The 20,248-nt window shown below is 39.7% G+C and overlaps 1 protein-coding gene across 2 annotated transcripts; it reads right to left on the minus strand.

Moving 5' to 3' along the window:
- Window positions 1–1,561: 1,561 nt before the first annotated feature.
- On the minus strand, window positions 1,562–18,977 carry mfrp (membrane frizzled-related protein). 2 transcript variants are annotated; one of them, XM_088345716.1, is made up of 13 exons: window positions 18,736–18,977; window positions 18,012–18,087; window positions 14,723–14,860; window positions 13,050–13,208; window positions 12,755–12,974; window positions 11,172–11,302; window positions 10,970–11,095; window positions 9,122–9,198; window positions 6,198–6,346; window positions 5,412–5,542; window positions 4,306–4,440; window positions 1,991–2,118; window positions 1,562–1,914 (listed from the first exon to the last, which is right to left on the minus strand). In XM_088345716.1, exons 1-13 carry the CDS (start codon window positions 18,787–18,789, stop codon window positions 1,690–1,692), a joined length of 1,749 nt encoding a protein of 582 aa, XP_088201842.1. In that variant the 5' UTR covers window positions 18,790–18,977; the 3' UTR covers window positions 1,562–1,689. The 2 variants fall into 2 exon arrangements, with proteins under 2 accessions (XP_088201842.1, XP_088201841.1); XM_088345715.1 differs by having other exon boundaries at window positions 18,012–18,120.
- Between the last annotated feature and the right edge of the window lie 1,271 nt (window positions 18,978–20,248).

Raw genomic sequence — 20,248 nt, forward strand, 5'->3', positions numbered from 1 at the left:
AATTCATTCCCTGCACCAGTTTCATGCTTCAATGATCATGTTGCCTGAGTCGACAGTATAATTATTTTTGATACTCTCGTCGACATCATGACTTCAGAAGGTAATTCTGTAGAGTTTTTTTTTTAAATATTGGTTAGTACTTTGTCAAAAAAATTGGAATTAAACTTTATTTTTAACCTAGTTTTTTTTTCAAGTTTTACTACATTTTTATCTGTTTTTCAAGGAACAAATGCTTAAAATGAGAAGATATGTCAGTAGGACAAACTGTTATTTTACTAAGTTCTAACTTTCGTGTTGAATTTTTTGGTAATATAAAATCAATTAAAATAATGAAAATTATAAGCAAGATTTTGATTCATCAAACAAAAGAAGTTATTAAATATATTTCCCTCTACTACATCCTGAGTAGATGGACAGTACATGGTTATCTGCTGCCACCGACTGATCAGGATGATTGTTACAGTTACTCGAACGATTACTGGAAGAATAAAAAATACTTGGAGGGGAATTGTGTATTTTTTAGCTCATACATACATTTGAATCTGAATTAAAATAATTCGATTTTTCATCTTTCATAAAAAAAAACTTGATTTGAATATTAAGCAAAAATACATGAACAATCATATAAATGTTCTCAGGAGGTAAAGCGCACGTCTTGGGAGCAAGAGGTCGCAGGTTTAATTCCTGGCTCCTCTGTCTCATATGTCGAAGTGTCATTGAGCAAGACACTGAATTCCTAATGCCCCCAATAAGCATGAAGTTGCCTTGCCTCGGTGTGTCAGTGTGTGTGAATGGGTAAGTGTGAAGCTCATTGTAAAGCGCTTTGGGAGGTCTTCATTGACTTGAAAAGCGCTATAAAAAATGCAGACTATTTACATTTTAAAAATATATTCCTTGGTTTAGAATTTTGTATTTATTTATTTTTTACAGAAAATGAGCCTTACCTAGAGGGAGCTGACTTGAATGTCCGCCATCTTGCCGGGCAAAAAACTTGAGGTAAAAAATGGTGCGGTTTGGTCCCTTTCTGTCTCCATACAGTAGTTCGTATTCTTCCTTGTGCCTCTAGCACTCATTTACGGTTGAAATACACAATACAGTGACCTCTAGTGGTTAAATATGACTCGGCATCCCTTTTAACCGCATACACTAGACGAGGTCTCATGGCACACGAGTTGAAAAGTACTCCGCAGGGTTGGGCAGGGTTACTTTAACTTGATTACTTTCAATTACTTTTGGATTACTCCAATACCAAATTTGCTAACAAAAGACAAAAGAAACTAAATAGGAATAAAATTATGACTCACAACACGTGGTAAGCTTTCTCTCCTGGCTTTGATCTCTTTGACCTCCAGCAAAACTAACATAAAAGGCAACAAAATGAACATAAATCCAAACAGCTTGCCAACATCATTTTTGCCGTTCCATGTATTCCGTTACTCCCCAAGCCTGCACAAAATTTAGTAATTTTATTCATATTTAGTTTCTTTTATCTTTTATTAGCATATTTGGTATTGGAGTAATCCAAAAGTAATTGAAAGTAATCCAGTTAAAGTAACCCTACCCAACCCTGGTACTCAGGTAATGTCTCCTTTTGTTTTTTGAGGTTTTACACCACTGGGAAGGAATCTGATTTTTTTTTACCTAGCTGGGTACTTCGAATAAATATTAGACTAGGTAAAACTGTATCGGTCAGGGGAGTGAGCACTCCATGGGGTCCTGCGTGTCCGGCAGGAGGTGGCAGTTGAAGGGCCAACTGAAAGAGAGAAGGTCCAAGGCTTGGCCGCACTGCTGCTCGGCCGAGGAACAGACGGAGCGGCACGGCTGCAAAACTCCTCCCTGGGGGCTGCATTGAGGCAAGAACATCCCGCAAACCAGTCTCCGCAAGGGTTCGAAGCAGGCCAACTCCATCAGAACCTTCAACAAGACCCACAATGGAAAGGTTTTTCCTTTGTGATCCCCACAAAAAAACCGACAGCGTTGTGTTCCATACTCTGTATTGACGCAAAAGTGTGGTAGCTTCTCTCTGATCAGCGATGGACAGCCAAATATTAGGGAAGGAAGTCACGTTGTAACTGAGACCGAGACACATCTCTACCTCTATTGATTCGCATGGGGAAGCTGTTGGTAATGAGAAGACTCCATTAATTCCTCTGATGGAGGTCTTAGATCAGGGGTGTCAAACTCATTTCAGCTCAGGGGCCACACGGTAGGAAAAACCACGGGGGCCGGATTGGTAAATTAAATGCATAAAACATGCCTTAGCTTTAGGGTTGGAGAGGAGTCAATTAAATTACGATTCAAATGTATTTTCTTGTATCGTCTTACAGGTGCATTGTGTAATATTTGGCCACTAGATGGCAGTGTATTGTCTCATGCGAACGAAAATCAGTGCCAAATGAGCATGGCGTAGCAGTAGATGCCTCAGACAAACAAGGCTGCGATTATTAGGTATGGATTCTGCTACGTGAAAGAAATACAATACTCGACCTATGAATATTTATGATAATTATCATTGGGATGATAGTTCATGTACTTCTGTTATTCAATTCAATGGTTTTCAACGGAATGAAAGTTGTTTTTTGTACCACTAGCAGGAACTAATTATTACAAACTGTCTCTTTAAACAGCGCGTCTGAATTTCATTTAAGTAAAGTATCACTGAGATGAGATTCCTCATTGTCTTCCAGTTGATTAAGGGTAGCCAGCAAATACAGCTACAAAGGGTGTTTTGCAAGTGGCTCCTGGCTTTGGCGACATCCACTGGAAATATTTAAAACTGCAAGTCACTGATGTGACGCAGCAGATTTTTCTCTTGTGCTTCTCTAAGCAATGTCTCGCAGGGCACATAAAATAATGTGTCCACATTTAGCCCGCGGGCCATGGGTTTGACTTGTTTGTTTTAAAGAGACATTGTATATAATTTAGCACCTCCTCCTAGTGGTAAAAAAAGATTTTTTTTTAAACAGACAATAATAATTTGAATAATAAGCAAATACATGAAGAAAAAGTTGTATATAAATGTGTATTTTTTTCTAGTTTAGGTACAACTCATTTATGTGACTGAATTAATGATGTAAAAAGTCTGTTTCTGCCTTTTGTTTTATATTTTTATGAAAATAATTTGTCTGAATTTTGGAGCTTCACAGTTAATTTAAGAATTTTCATAGAAAGGATCCTTAATGTGTGTGATTACTGATCCTTTCTAATCACCGAAGATAAAAAGCTGACATTGGTATTTTTGTAGTATTTTTAGAGTATTGCTGTACTTTTATCTTGTAGTATTTCAACAGTAGTATTAATATCTTAATTTTACCATGGCATCAATTTCTGTATCGTATCTGTAGTATTTTTGTGGTATTACTGTCGAAGCACGTTGTAAAGCCCTTTGGAGTTCTTTGGTGACTTGAAAAGCGCTATATGAATGCAGACCATTTACTGTAAGGGAAATTATAGTTATAGTTTGAATGTGCCTTTGTATTAATTTATTCTCTAAAGTACCTTAACGAAGCCAAAGATTATATCCAGGTGCTGTTTGTATTCTTGCAACAATTGTATCCTCTTGGGGCCCGCTAACTATCAATCAAGATGTCCTTCACTTAAGTGCCGGGAAACCTGGTCACAAACTTGCCTTCCTCGGTTTTACAGTTAACGCATTGTACTTTTGTGTTACAAAGTCTTATTTATCATGCTTGCATGCCATCTAGCAACCAGCATTATTCGCTTCATTTAAACGTGATTTTTGTTCTGATTCGTTTCATGTATCCATGTGATTTCGTTTAAGCCAATCGGGTATGTTGTATTACGCCGGTGTTTTCAATAAATGAGCCTGTAGCCATTGGGTGTGTGTGATTCCTCCCTGAGCCGATCTTGGAAGCAGACCTAGTGGAAAGCTCAGGTGGGACGCGCCTCAGATGGAAGTGCTATCAAAAAACTACTCTCCGACTCAGAGTGTGTTCCTTTCTTTACCTTAATACAATCTCAAGTTTTAACCTTGACATTTACCATTTATCCACGCATCACACGTAAGTGCGATGGTATTGTCTTAAACTGCGCGTCGACTAACTTCGGGATGGGTGTTTCCTCATATGTTCTCTGGTTGATAAATTCTAGTAAGAAAATACATGTCCCGTGGGTGGTCTGCTTTGCGAGTGGAGCATGGCTTTGGCGACATCCAGTAGACATATCTTAAACTGCATGTCATTGTTCTAGGCGATGCAGCTCATTTTTCTCTCGTGGGTTGGATTAAACCCCTTGGTGGGCCTGAGCAAGACCATATGTTTGACACCCCTCATCCTATTTACTCACTAAAAGGAGGATACGTCGAGTTTCCACAATCGCGTTCGTCTCCTCCGTCCGGGCAGTCGTTCCAGCCGTCACACAACCACTGCGGATGGAGACACTCGCCGGTACTGCAGGCGAATTGCTGAGGTCGGCATGTCCCTCAAAGAAGCAAAAGAAACAAAAATACATTGGAGTCTAACCCATTAACTTACATGTTTTCCCTGTGGTTTATAAGTTTTTGGATTATTTCAAATTGTGTACGTTGTATCACAATTTTGGTAGAGGGAAAAAATATATTAAAACACACAGCTACGTATAATAAGCAACACTGAATTTAAAGAAAGTGGGGAAATAACTAAGAAAAATTATGATAGAGCTGTTTGTGTTGGTTCTTTGGTGGATAAAATAAACTAGGGTTTTATTCATAGATTTTAGTACTGGCTTTTTTTCAAATGGAGACGAAACTGAATACCGAGCAGAAATTGATTCACTTTCCACCTGGTGTCATGAGAGTAATCTGTTATTGAATGTAGGTAAAACTAAGGAGATGATAATAGATTTCCGTACTAAGCCTCCTCCGCATGTGCCACTGTCAATTAATGGTAGTGAGGTGGAACTGGTCCATTCATTCAAGTTTCTGGGTACTTACTTGTCAGCTGACCTCACATGGACTGTGAATGCAACTGATATTCTAAAGTCAGCCAGACAAAGGCTCTACTTCCTTCGTCAACTCAATTCATTCGGAGTCCGTCAATCCATTCTAGTCAATTTTTATCGGGCTGTCATTGAATCAGTTTTAACTAGGTCAATCACAGTTTGGTTTGGTCGCGTCAATCAGAAAGAATTGTCAAAGATGGAATCAGTAGTGAGGACGGCAGAGGAAATATTAGGTGCTGGCCTCCCGTCCCTGCAAAGTATCTACATCGATCGAACTTGAAAACGGACACTAAAAACGATCCCAGTCACCCTGCTCGCAGGTAATTTGATTACCTGCAGTCAGGTCGCAGTCTTCGCTCCATTGTGAGCAAGACTTCACGTCTTAAAGAGAGTTTTTACCCTTTGTTGAAAAAAATAATTTAAAAGTGTTGAAACCTGTTTTGTGTACATGCACATCGGAAGGAGGAACTCACTATTTAGTATTGACGTAGAACGATACGTGGCATTAAACCCACTGTCGTTAACTCCCTCATCAGCCACGAACAGGACCGTCATGTACTGGCCGGACGAGGTCAGGTCCAGGGGGACGGTGCTGCCACAAAATCTGACGAAGAAAACACTTTTGCAGGGATCATCATAGCAGGTCACAACACTCAGGTGAGTGGAACTCGCACCGAAAGTGTATTATTATTGATGCCATTCCACCCTTCAGATAACTTCAATTTTCAATTTAGAATTAGAACGGTCTTTACTGTACTGCCATTGATTTTTGCACATCTGGTTAGCTGCTCCTCTTGCACTCTTTGCACTACTGTATAATACTATACATAGCTATAAATTATTTAGCATATTATCAGTACTTCAATACTCTAACTCAGTACAACATTTATTTATATCTGTACATTCAAGAAAACTGTGCGGATCAGATGTATCGACATTTCGTTCTGTATACACGTGTACAAGAATGACAATAAAGTATATCTGAATCTGAACACTGTAATCCTAAGCAGCGGAGTCATGCACCACTTCGTAGTGACAGTTGAGTTACAAAATTTGATCAAGTTCCTGTGACCAAGAAATGTAATTTGTTCCATGAACCCGTTCAATTGTAACGTGTAAGTCCCAAAACTGTTCATGGTCCATAGCTGACCCTAGCAGGGATTTGATGCCCCAGACAACATAGCTCCTAGGATCATTTGGATACTAAAACACCTCCACAATGTTCAGGCGACAGCTTGATGCCACCAAATCAGTCTTACCTTCCAAGGACTCGTCCAGCTCCGGCACTGCTGCCGTCATGCACCTCCACATAGTCGAACTCACACACATCCTGAGTCTCCAAGCTGAAGTTCTGGAAGCTTAGCGTGATCACGTGACCTTCTTCAACACTTATTTGCCATACACAAAACTAACAAAAGAACACAGATAGGTTAAAAATAGCCTTGTAGTGGTTGTTTTTCCAAGATTGAGGGTCTCCAAAGCCTCTTTTCCACAATACTGGTTCCAGGGTTCCTATAGCTTAAGGCAAGTTAAATTCAAGCCTTTTAAGACTTTTTAATGCCTTCTGAAAACAGGTTTAAACACACAAAACAAAAAATACAAATATTTCTTGCACACAATACATGATGCCTTGTACACATTAGCTGGCAGTGCTTTAAGCTATGGCGAAAAACGTTCGCTGGACAGCCACTTCTGATTAAATTTAAACTTTTCGTTGGTCTCTCTCTAAACTTTTCATGTGCATTGTGGGAATATACCTTTATTATCATTGTTACAAAATGGGTTGAACATATTGTGACAACGAAATTGGACGTGGCACTCCAGTTACACATTTAACTTAAGGATAGAAAAAATTTAAAAAGATACAAAGATAATTTACACAATATTTACACAAGAAAGTGTGGGCATGCAGAGGTAGAAGATATTTACATTGGGTGTTTACTTACAGTTTTGGGATCGTATTAGTGCAATATGCAGTAGTGCAAAATAGGTAACATTGAGACCTAAGACACGAATCAGCTCTAAGAGGCCTGACTGAAACCACATCACCGTTTTGATAGTTTCATTATTGTGGTCATGCCATGTTGCCACAAAAGAAAATCTGTGAATTATTAAAAAAGACAACTGATAAATGTTATTGTATCTTTTTAATAGGAATCTTATTATTTTGTTCACGCCTTTAAGACTTTTGAAAATTGGATTTGAGAAATGTTGATGCCAATTAAAGCTTTATTTTCAAGATATTAAATTTCAATACCTTTCAAGACTTTTTAAGGTCTGCCGTCTGCGGGAACCCTGGGACCAGTAAGCAGGGGTCCATTCTACGACCTGGATATCATCTTTTTAATAAATTGCTGTACTAAAATAGTTAACGAAAAGTCTTATAAAATCTGATAAAATAGTATCGGTTCACTGTTTTAGGACGAGAAGACGAGAAGTGGACATTCTACATTCGTTAATCCTGAACAAATATTTGGGACTAACGGATCACATGCCTTTGATTTTCATGTGAATGATTATGCTTATTTGAATTTACTGCTAATATTCATTCAGTAGTTTGGAATGTGAAGATAATTTTCATCTCATCTAATCTCATCAGCCGTACCGCTTATCCTCATTAGGGTCGCGGGGGGGCTGGAGCCCATCCCAGCCATCTCCGGGCAGTGGGCAGGGGACACCCTGAACTGGTTGCCAGCCAATCGCAGGGCACACAGGGACAGACAACTCATTCGCTCATTCACACCTAGGGACAATTTGGACAGGCCAATTCACCTGAAATGCATGTTTTTGGAACGTGGGAGGAAACCGGAGTGCTCGGAGGAAACCCACGCAAGCACGGGGAGAACATACAAAATCCGCACAGGAAGTCTGGAGCTGGATTTGAACCCACAACAGGTTCCCATGACATGAACTGTGCCGCACAAGTGCTAACCACTGCGCCGCCGTGCTGCCCGAAGATAATTTTATTAGTGATTAAAATTTAATGGATTAATATTTTTTTCTGTGATTGGTTTTTGATTTTCCTGAAAAAAATATGGAAGAGTTTTTGACTTAATTAATTATTTTTTTTTTTTTAAACTTGCTGCATCGGTGGAGATTTTAAAACGGCAAGGTTGACGTTGCTGCCAACTGGACTTTTTACATGGTTTATGTCCATCCATCCAGTATCTGCACCGCTTACACTCAGTAGGGTCGCAGGGAGTCCCGGAGCCCGTCCCAGCTATTTTCAGGCAGTGGGCAGGGACACCCTGAACCGGTTGCCAACCAGTCGCAGGGCACATACAGAACTCACTCGCTCATACACACCTATGGACAATTTGGACCGCCCGAAAAACCTGACATGCATGTTCTTGGAATGTGGGAGGAACCAGAGTGCCCGGGGGAAACCCACGCAAGCACGGGGAGAACATGCAAACTGCACAGGAAGACTGGTAGCTTGATCCCATGACCCCAGAACTGGGCCGCGGACGTGCTAATGGTTTATATCATTCATGATTATTCATGTTGATGGTGATCTGATCCCTTCTCAAGGTTTCTTAATGCTCCTAAGGCTGATTTTTTATTTTGTGCCCTCATGGTCTGTGCAGACCTCTGACCTTTGTGACTAAGAGCTAAACAAGTAAATGTGACTCGACTTTACTATAGATTGACAGGTTTAAGTAATGTTTGCTTCAATACTTTTCCCTCTCAATTGTAATCACAGGGAATTGAGTACATATATCGAATCTCCTTCGATGTAAGCAGGTGAACGTACAAATTGGCAACAAGATCATATCACACATGGCTCATTTTGTAGAACCCAAACGAAATAATCCGCCAACTTCCTATTGAGCTCCTTTTTTGTGCAAGGAAAGAAAAGCTGGCTGTCTGGCGCCATCGCCAATCTAGCAGTTTGGCGTGTTATGGTGTGAAACTGGTATTGTGGAAAACAGACTCAAGACACTCCCCAAGAGTCCATAGCCTTTTTTGCATGTCCCATGTCAACAAATATGTATCAACTAATCAGAATATTTTTTAGGATTGTAGAATATAGCTAGTCCTAGATAAGCTCATTGATTTAAATATGTTCGAGAAAGCAAACATGGGACACATGCAATCACGAGGGCTCTCGAGGATCAAACTCAAAAACCGATGGTTTCGAATGTGAAAAGTGCTTTTTAAAATAGAATTGTTCTGACTGTACCTGCTGATGGGGGTATGGCCCGGGGTGATTTGGACTTGCCAAGAAACCGTATGGCCCAGTTTTCTGCCCACCGCATTCTACGGATCAAAGCATTGGAAAATCCCGTTGGGGCTTGAGTACAGCACAATAATAATAATACATTCTACTTCAAAGCGCCGTTCAGGATACCCAAGGTCGCTGTACATCGAGTACTAAACAACAATAGAACAAGAATAAAACAAGCAAGTAAAACATAGCAAATAAAAACACAGTAGACCTTGAAGTGAACGATATATGAGGCAGCTTGGTGGCCTTGGGGTTAGGGCGCCCCCCCAGAGACTGGGAGGTTGCTGGTTCAAGCCTCGGCCGGGTCATACCTAAGACCTACTCCCTGCTTGACGCTCTGCATTAGAGATTGGAATTGAGGGACACCTAATGACTCCCAACGATATGTTGCAACACATCAGTTGGGTTGAGCAAGGAAATTCCCTCCCCTGTATTTAACTCCCAGAAAAAGTAAAACATGTGAATGTGTTCTTGACTCTAATATATATAAGGCAGATGATCATGAAAAGGCAGGTCTGAAGAAGTGGTCTTGAGGACAACACCAGGTTTGTTGTTTGAATTTAATTTCACGAACAGGAAAAACAATATGTAGTGTAACAATGTTTTAGTAGTGATAGGACATTCAATGTATGTTGTATTTCCCTTTCCCTGAAGGAGGGGGGGTATATTTTGTCAGAAAAGGATTACAAATGTATGTTAAATAAATGATAGGTTTCCCATTTTCATAAGGTCCCGAATTGGTTAGTTTGTCTTGCAAATTTACCACTCTAAAGGTATAACGTGTACTATGTAGCTCCTCCTAAAATTATTGTTCAATGATCATGACATTTGAAGCTACATCAGATCGTTAAAGATCGAAATTACTTGCACACGCCTAAAAATGATCAAGATATTCAGTCTTTTTTCTCTTCTAGTCCCAAATAGCAACATAATATAGATAGCTCACAAACATATTCTGATATAAATAACTTGTTTATTTCACTTCGATCAAAGCGGCGTAGCCGCAAGCGGCCGCCTTTCCGGCAGCTTTTCCAGCAGCCTTTCCAGCAGCTCCCTGTTATCTTGCACTTTTCGTGATTTATTGTTTTTATTGTCTGCTTCTATCTTCTGTGTTTTTCGTCCCATTAGACAACTAAACTTTGGATTACTTTCTATCCTATGGACATAGGTTTTAACGCACAAAAATGCGTTTATTCGAGGAATCAACTCCTACCCTGAAGAATTCTTGTGTCGGCGTGATGAGGGGGCCCTATCATGGATGGAGAGCCGGAGCTAGCTAAGTGACTAGCGGCGTTCTAAGTCTCCGGTACCGTCCATAATCATGGTAAATGTGATCTCTCTACCAAATAAGACCGACAAACTGGCTGTGCTGGTGAAAAACATCAAAGCGCACAGGGAGTGCAGTTTGCTGTGTTTTACGGAAACGTGGCTCACGTCTAGCATCCCGGACGCTAACGTTGAGCCACCCGGAGCTACCCGAACCGGAGCTATCCGGAGCTAACCGGCTTCAGCGCTGTTAGACAGAGACACGAAAGCCTGCAGGAAGCGGAGAGGAGGTGGACTCGCTAACACGAGGTGGTGTATCCCTGGGCACAAAGATTTCCATCTGCTGCAGGGACGTTGAACTTTTGGACTAGCGTGTGACGTCATCCATTGCGCTGTGGCTAAACTACAACAAAGCACCCTGAGGGCATCCTGTTAATCCTTAAATAAACAACAAGGGAGACTGCTGGAAGTGTGAATTTCCCTACGGGGATGAATAAAGTATCTATCTATCTATCTATCTATCTATCCATCCCTCACCGCTGTGTTTGTGGCTGCAGTTGGCCTCATCTTTTCGATCGTGGCAGTTGAATTGGCCATCGCACAAAGACACAGGCAGCAGGCAGCGGCCATCGTCGCACATGAACTCATCCTTTGCACAACTTTCTGAGAAACAAGTACACGAACGCACATTTTGTTAAGTTTCCCTTCGGTTCGACGTCCGTGTTCACAAAGCACTGACTGTGTCCAGGTAGGAATGTCTTGTACTGAGCAGTGAAGCCGTTGCCTGCAATGCTGCCATCGGAGTGGAAGGTTACCCATACTGTGCTGCTGTTTGTGTTGACAGTTGGTGGGGCCACGGCACCGCAGAACCTGAGGGAGATACACAAAAAAACGTTGTGCTAAGTTTATTCTGTTATTGGACACCTGCGAAGGATATTGCATAGGATGGCGGTTGGTTATTTTGACTCTAATACCTCACTGATGTTTGTTGTTTTTACTACTATGCAATGTTTATCTTGTTGTCACACTCAGTCATCTTTCTGTTCTTTGATATCCACACCCTTTGGGGTGGATCTGCTTTTGTAACCTAAAAAGAGGGCTCAATGGAAGGCTTTTAGAACAGGTTGGAATTCCTCAGCCGAGGTTCGGGTTCTCTCCCATGTTGTCTTTGCAATTCAAAAACTCAATAATGTCTTCCATCCTCATTTTGAGTGTCTACTAAATTATAAATTTAACACGTCTTTTTTGGCCAGAGGCGAATTTTATTTACAGGACATTCAAATTCTCATTAGAATATTATAGACCAAGTGGCGACTAGACAACCCTGGTGGTTAAGGAATCTGTGAACTGTGAACCGTAATATGTATTTTTAGTGGAGTCAACCTCCAAAACTCCCTGTGATTATATAGCATGGCAGATATTCATTTTACGTCAGACTGAAATGGCTCGGTTCAACTCAATGTACGACTACATCGTTCTTAGAATAATTCTTTAGAAATTATGTAATGACATACTAAAGTAATCATCTTTAGGTTACAAAGGCAAAAATCAAATATAGAACCTTTAATAACTTTGGCAACATTTGGATATAAAGCAATTAAATAAACAATGCAATCAATTTATACCACTTGATCATTTTTAGTTAGTCAGAGTATATTTTAAAGGTTTTGATGGGTTTAGAATGGTGACTTAACATCCTCACTAGACATAAATGCGTAAGCCAGGGCTTTCCAAACTTAAGAAAGCGGGCCAGATTTGGTAATCTGAAAATGTGTTAGGGCCTATAATAACTATTATTGAAGAACAGTCTTTATTAAATTCACCCTCCGGAAGGTTTTTCAGTTCTTGGCGACCAGCCTCGCGATCTTGTAGCATTTTTATTTGACTTGTGGGGTCTCGTGACAAAGTGCTGCTGTGCCATTAAAACAGCTTCCAGTTGCTTCACCTTTTCACAGAGTTATTTTCAAGTTAACTTTTTGTAGTCAGCATGATTCGTCTTGTAGTGCCCCTTGATGTTATGTTATTTGGAAACAGGTCTTCGCAAATTAGGTGGAGGCAGTTGTTTCAGATTTTGGAGAAAAAATACTCAAACTTCGACTTGACTTGGAAGAGGCAGCCCTCACAGTCAACTTTCCTTTTTTAATTTACAGTCTCCATGTCGGAAATGGGGTGGGCTAAAATCCTGTCAAAAAGCCAAGAGGAAAGGTGGCCAGAGGGCTACTGCCATCATCTAGTGAAATGTTGAATGGTAAAAAGCAAATTTGGAGTAATTCAGGCCCAAGTGTTTTTAACAGTGTTTACCGAATGCGTGGTTTCACTGACCTGGTGACCATCGAGCTGTGCTCTCCATGTTCCTGGACCTCGAGCCAGTCAAACAAACAGGGGGACGGACCCTCTACACTCAAGGAGGAAACGTGGATCTGAATGAAGTGGGGAGCTCTGGCTTGGATGACCCAAACGCACAAAGTGTTAGGAGGATAGGAGCCTGGGTGGTTTGGGGAACTGAAAAAACCTTCAGAATCAGTCAGAACTCCACCACAATCTGCAAGTAGACAAAAGCTGCCCAATGACCAACATCTTTAGATAAAGATGCAACGTACGTGTTTGAGATTCTCACGTGTTCCTGGAGTGGGGACACTAGAAGGGTGAGGTAGTGGCTGAATGTTCTCCTGGCTTTTGTTTGAAGGAAGTAAGACCAGTTCTCCATCTTCTTCTCTCAGCAGGTCTGAAGGATTGGTGGATAACAACGGCTCTTCTGCATCTTGACCTTTTATCTCTGCATTAAGAAAACAATATTATCACTGTCTGCATCAATTATTTTATATATTACACATTTACAAAAAAAAACATTTTCGTGTTTCTAAATTCATTATAGGGACACTGTGTAATATTTGACCACTAAATGTCGCTGTATTGAGTAGTGCAACCCAAAATGAGTCAAAAAAAGCACAAGTAGGAATACAAACTACAAAGACTAGAAGTGATCCAAACTAACTGTTTATGGCCATACCACCTTGAGAAAATGCATGATTATTTTATATGAAGTTTTTATAGGCCCATGGCCTCGATCATAAAATTAACAATATGTAATATGAAATATATTAGTACCAAAAACAAAATCACCATTTCACCAGATGGTAGCAGTAGCGTTTTAACCACCTTGCCCTTTGGCTTTCTGTGAGAATTTTAGCCGACCCCATTTCTGACACGGCGACTGTAAATAAAAAAAGGAAAGTTAACTGTGAGGGCCGCCACTTTCACCGAAATCTGAATCAACTGCGTCTTCCTAACTAGCCAAGAAACTGTGGCTGTTTTCAAAGAATATTATATCAAGAGGCACTGCCAGACAAAACATGCTGACTACAAAATGCTAAATGGAAAAGAACTCTGTGAAAAGGTGAAGCTTCTGGAAGCTGTTTTAACGGCACAGCAGTGCTTTTACATGAGACCCCACAATTTAAATGAAAATGCTACTAATGTGAGCTAGAAGATCTCAGCGCTAATTGCCAAGCACTGCCTCGAGGTTCAATTTTTTTAATGTCTGTTCAAAGAATGCAAGGCCGAATAGTTGGCCCTCACACATTTTCAGTTGACCAAATCTGGCCTGCTTTCTCAAAAGTTTAAACACCCCTGGGTTAAACCTACACTTCCCCATCCCAAAGTTATTCTGATGACAACAGCGGGTTAGAGACTGACTGTATGTAAAGCTCCGACGTAATGCAGCATTTTCGAAAACGCGTAAATCTGAATTTTTGGACCGACACATTGCATTTATCAGTCAGAGATTGATAAAGTAGAGAAAAAAAAAAGAAAAATAATTTTACGACATGACATTCCGTATTTTTAGGGAACTTATTATACAGTCAGTAGCTGTATCACACAGATAGGACAAATGAGAGTTAAATTTAAGAATTTCACCAGGAACATAAGACTTTTTCAATGCCTTGATTTGCGGTTATAAGACTTTTTCAAGTTTTAAGACCTTTGGGAAACCCCGTTTCAGCTAACTGTAAAATTACATATCTAAAATTACAAACGATAAACAGCCCTAATCGTATTATAATCAAATCCTACATCTCTTAATTCACACTTTTCTACTGGTCTGGCTCCCATGATGTATTTTTTCTACCATGTGGCCCCAAAGCTGAAATGAGTTTGACACCTCTGCTTTAAAAGATTGTGACGTATCAGAATGGTCATCGTGTCAAATTACCAATAGTGGCCTGAAAAAAACGTGAGCAGGACTTGTGATCAGGAGCTTTATCAATAAACAAAGGCGCTTATGCTCACGTGTGAGTATCAGGGCCAATGTGAGGCTGAGAGCCGTAACAAGGAGCAGAGCCGCGGCAGGAACCACCACCTTCCCCCAGCCACCACTTGCACTCCGTGAAGGAAGACTACACACCAGGAAGAAACCCCATCCTCTACCTGAATGGTCAGACATAGAAAAAACAAAAAACATAACAAAACCCACATCATATAAGAAATTACAATGCTCATCAAAAGAGCAATAGTATTACTATTACTTAATTGTTTTTGTTCCTTTATTTTACCTAATTATTTAATTTGTATTCAATATGCAATGGTAGGGGCGGGTCTTCCAGTCTTGACATATTAATAGGCGCAAAAACGATTGATTGAAATCTTTTTTTTTCCCTCTTATTAAATACAAAGTCGCAATAGATATAAAATCAAAAACTTTTTTAAACAGTGGAGAAAGCAGGAGGTAAATAAGGGCTGACAGGAGGAAGCCAGAGCTTATTTGGTCCCGTCCCATTGACATTCCTAACACATTAATCAGATCATGTGACCAAATTATTAGAAAAAATATTATATGTAAATATATCACTTATCATCTCATCATTTTTTAAAAAATGTTTTTTTTTCAAGATGGCGGCGCGCGCGAGTGCAGCGGCTTCACATGTCTCTCCAGTAAATCTTTTTACTTTTAGTCTTCTTTTATCTCTCATCTTTTCTTTGATCCTTATCCTCCTTGTTTTATAACCTTATCTTCTCTGTTCCTTTATCTTCTTGGGTTTTTTTACCTCACTGTGAATGTGTGAACCTGGAGTGTCATGCTCAATTTCGTTGTCACAATATGTTAACCCATTTTGTAACAATGACAATAAAGGTATATTCGTTTCTATTCTATTTTATTTAAATGAATCACGACAGAGGAATGTTTTTCTGGGGCCATCGACATATGGTCTCTTACAATCACAGTTGAGAATTCTATCATAGTTTCAGGTGACCTGCATAGGCAGTTAAAACTGTACTAGATTTTGTTCTTGTTTGTTTCGAAGGTAATACACTCACACATATCATCGATGGCAGTTGTCATGTTGGTTTTAATATGAAATTTAATACAATAATCATGCAAAAAATGCGCCATCGCCACCTGGTTTGTATTTTGGTTTACACATACCATTTTGTAGCCCTCTAAGTCATTTATTGATATGTCATAATGTGAGAGAATTTATGGTCTAAATGTGCCTTTTATACTATATTGTATACTCTTATAACCAATATATACTTTTACACTCTTATAAATGTAAGATTATATTTCTATAGTGCTCAATAAGTGTGTGGTTTTACGATTTCGCAAACACCTTCAAGGTGAGAAGAATAAGTTCTCCGGCACCAAGGGATGTGCCTCTGATTAAAAAGCTACATCTTGAAAGCCAGTACAAGGCCTGCTAGCTGATATCAAGATGGCCTTGACACTCCCACATTCCAAGTCTGCTCTAGAGGCACACAGAGACACTTTGTGTTTACAAAGTTTCACTATCGCTATTGCTCATTTATTATACTCACACGCCATCTAGGGACCAACATTATACACTGAATTTAAATATGTGATTCTTGTCTGAACCAATCAGATTCATTTACTGTGTTCATATAAACCAATCAGATGTGTAGTTTTCTTCTTGTGTTTTGTAATAAATGAGCCTCCTGAAAAAGAAGAAGCATGTTCTTCCTTGAGCCTCCGATGGAAGGGGCTATCAAAAATGTTTCAGACTCAGAGTGTCTTTTCTTCTTTCAACTACAATCTCAGGATTTACCCTTAAAACATAATTCTGTTAAAAACTATATTAATTAATTAAAAAACATGTTTAAAGCCTCCGCAAAATTAATTTGTGGCTTCATTTTAATCCACATTGCGTGAAGAGATCATGTCATTTGCGAGGCCAACTATAAACAATAGTGTGGATAAGCTAAGCGAGATCCATTTATTTATCCTTTCCTACCTAGATCTGCCGCATTTATTGTTTTCTTGGATATTGTTGATTTTGAATCGTTGTTTGGCTAGTTCCTGCCAATTTTTGTTTGTGATAATTCGCTGTTTAATAAAAAGCATATAAAAATGTATGTATATGCATCAGATCCGTAAAATGATTAGATGATTAGGGAGAAATTCCAGAAATTTGAGGGACTCTGTAGCTTGTAAGTGACTATTTCTTCTTATGTTCAAACTGTTTTCTTTTTCAAACACTCGGCACTTTTGAGTCGTATCCCTGTATTTGAACAAGAATTACTAATTGGGCTAAAAATTGGTTTGATATGACAATCATTCATCCATTCCGTTTTGGATGTTCGCGTTTGTAAATTTATTTTCCTTCTCATTTAAATAAAGCTAAGACTGAGGGGAAGAAACAAACGAAATCCGCAATTTTAGCAGACATATTTTGAACAACAGCTTTCTCTTCTGTTGTAATGTATGCGTGCAATCAGGGTTGGGTAGGGTTACTTTAACTTGATTACTTTCAATTACTTTTGGATTACTCCAATACCAAATATGCTAATAAAAGACAAAAGAAACTAAATATGAATAAAATTACAAAATATTGGGCAGGCTTGGGGAGTAACGGAACACATGGAACGGCAAAAATGATGTTGGCAAGCTGTTTGGATTTATTTTCATTTTGTTTCTGTCGCATTTTATGTTTTGCCGGAGATCAAAGAGATCAAAGCCAGGAGAGAAAGTTTACCACGTGTTGTGAGTCATAATTTTATTAATATTTAGTTTCTTTTGTCTTTTATTAGCATATTTGGTATTGGAGTAATCCAAAAGTAATTGAAAGTAATCCAGTTAAAGTAACCCTACCCAAACCTGCGTGCAATGTATAATTAATCGCAAATTTTCAACCAACGTAGATATGCGAAGGTAAGGTGAGCATCTACTAACACTATTTTCTTGTTGGACCATCAACAACCTGAGCATAATAGCCGTCACGTTCTTCAAAAGTTGTTGTCTTATAGACCTCTTTCCAGCCTACGTCATCACAGGATCATCGAAGGATGAATGCACATTGTTGACCGTAAATAGCATTAGCAGGAGTTAGAGTTTGAACAGAGTGAGGGAAGATTTGTAGGTCGAGGTGCGTTTTTAGAGTCACGATTTACAAAAACATGCCCAACTGCCATGTGTTCCGGTGCACAAATCTTATTTCAACATATTTGTGAGATGGGTAAAAATGAATTCATTTTGCTTTATTCAAATTCCACAGACTTGTGTGAGCGTAAAGAACACATTTTGAGGTTTACGTCATGTTTGAATTTACAGTATTTTCAAATGTACCTGTAGTTGGTGGTTTGATTGGCTCAGGGGTGGATGAGGCCATTCGAAATCCCTCCACACGCTCTTCTCGCTCTGCCTCCAGTTCAAAGGCGGGATTGCAGAAAACATTCTTGACAATTGACAGAAAATCACGGAATGAACACAAGGCTACCTGTCTATGACAGTTGATTGTTAATGTTTGAATCAAATGTACCAACAATACTTTGAGGACCAATTTCTAAGCATGATTTATGACATTAACATGTTAATTTGATGTAAGTCGACCAAAACCAAACAGGAGTTAGTTCCACAGCAAATCTTGACCAAAACAACTTACATATGACGCCTTTAAAAAAGGCCTCATAATCCATCCATCCATTATCTGCACCGCTTATCCTCAGTAGGGTCGCGGGGGTGCTGGAGCCCATTCCAGCCATCTTCGGGCAGGGGGCAGAGGACACCCTCAACTGGTTGCCAGCCAGTCGCAGGGCACAAAGAGAAAGACAAGTCACTCGCTCAATCACACCTAGGGACAATTTGGACTAGCCAATTAACCTGACATGCATGTTTTTGGAATGTGGAAGGAAACCAGAGTGCCCGAAGTAAAACCAGACAAGCACGGGAAGAACATGCAAACTCCACACAGAAAGGTTCGAGGCCACATCATATATTACAAAATTTTACAAAAATACCACACATTAGTCAACACAGTATCAATCATCCCCATCTCAATTGACCTTCTTACCTTGTAAAGGTCTGAGGCGTCTGATTCAACAACTACATGGCTGAGATCCGACATCTTTTGTCCAATTCACCGTCAGAGACCCCGGACAAACTCCATGCATCCATCAGAAAAAGTAGAAGATTTATCCACGTTTGAGCTCCAGTGTATTCAATATATACAGTTGACCATGTCTCAAAATGCTCCAGGTCAAAATGTTTCAAACCATTTCGACCTCCGCAAAACGTGTTCTTGTCATTGTGTCGTTGCGCGGTAGCATTCGAAATATTTTCAGAAACGTTTTCCCAGTGTCGAGCAAAGCCGTGTCAGCTGAGAGGGCTAAGCCCTGCAGCAGGAGGGTACGGAAAGGTGGGACTCCCCGTTAAAGCCCAAATAATCCCAGATTTTCTCAATTAACCCGGCATGTTTTTTCCACGGGTTTGAATGCAAGTTTCACAAGATGTGGATTCAATTAATAAAAAGTGGGGTGTGTCGTTTGAGGTGTCCTTAAAAATATGAAAGTAGAATATTTTCTCTAATAATGGGACAGTGTGCAGTGTTTAGTGCCTCTCATTGGCACAAAATCCTTCCATCCAGTAAGAAACAAACAAAAAATGATTTGAATATTAGGCAAAAATACATGAACTATCATACCAATGTTCATTTTTATAAAAAACAAAATAAATAGGTCGGGAATTTTTTTTCCCCACGGTGGAATCCACACTTGTGTCGGCATCATGTTTGTCCGGCATCCTGCTGCCCACTTTTGCAGTGTATTACTGGCCCTCGCTCGTACCAGACAACACAGTGCCATCTACTGGTCAGATATTAAACATTGGGGCTTTAAGTATGTGTTAAAAATGCCCTGCTGAGTTCAAAGAGCATTTATCTGCTTTTGTTTTACTTTTAACAACGCTTTTCTGGGAAGCGCAACACTTTAGGTAGAAGGAAAATGTGTGAGAGGGGTGGGGGCAAATTGACTCCATGCTCATCATTGCCGTTTTGAGTTATTATAGCATGAAAATGGTAATAGTAATAAAAAGCCTGTTTCAAATAAAATCTAAACGCCATCCCATAACCCCAAAAAGATTAAAAGTTTATTTGAGCGGGAAATTCACGCACTTGTTGAATGAGCTGCGATCATAACTTTAATAGTGGGGTAGTTTAAGGTGTCCTTAAAAAGTTGAAAGTTAAATATTTTCCCTATTAAGTATGTTTTAACAATGCCCGACTGAGTTCAAAGAGCCCTTATGTTTTCTTCTCAAATGCGCCTATCTGCTTGAATCTTAATTCTATCAGGCCTATCCTGGACGGAACAAACACCCAAGAAGATGGTAAAGAAGAGTTTATTTTGAGCGCCTCTAAGACATGCATGCAAATTATGCGTTACTCAGCTGCCATCACCTGGCTTAAAGTCATGATTGCAGCCTTAAATTTTCAAATGCCGCACCCCACCTTTAAGCCAAAAGATTGATTCAGAGTAGAACAAAATTTCAAATTCCGGACGGCACCTTTAAAATAACCGTTCATTGTGAAA

Source organism: Urocampus carinirostris, chromosome 10 (genome assembly GCF_059441175.1).
Source record: "Urocampus carinirostris isolate Australia breed hairy pipefish chromosome 10, RoL_Ucar_1.0, whole genome shotgun sequence".
In the NCBI taxonomy this organism is placed as follows: domain Eukaryota; kingdom Metazoa; phylum Chordata; class Actinopteri; order Syngnathiformes; family Syngnathidae; genus Urocampus; species Urocampus carinirostris.

Coding starts and splice junctions, on each gene's coding strand:
- mfrp (XM_088345715.1), bottom strand. CDS start 18,789: ATGTCGGATCTCAGCCATGTAGTTGTTGAATCAGACGCCTCAGACCTT. Junction 18,121..18,735: donor ACGCCTCAGACCTTTACAAG/GTAAGAAGGTCA, acceptor TCAATTGTCAAG/AATGTTTTCTGCAATCCCGC. Junction 11,303..12,754: donor CACAGCTCGATGGTCACCAG/GTCAGTGAAACC, acceptor TATCTCCCTCAG/GTTCTGCGGTGCCGTGGCCC.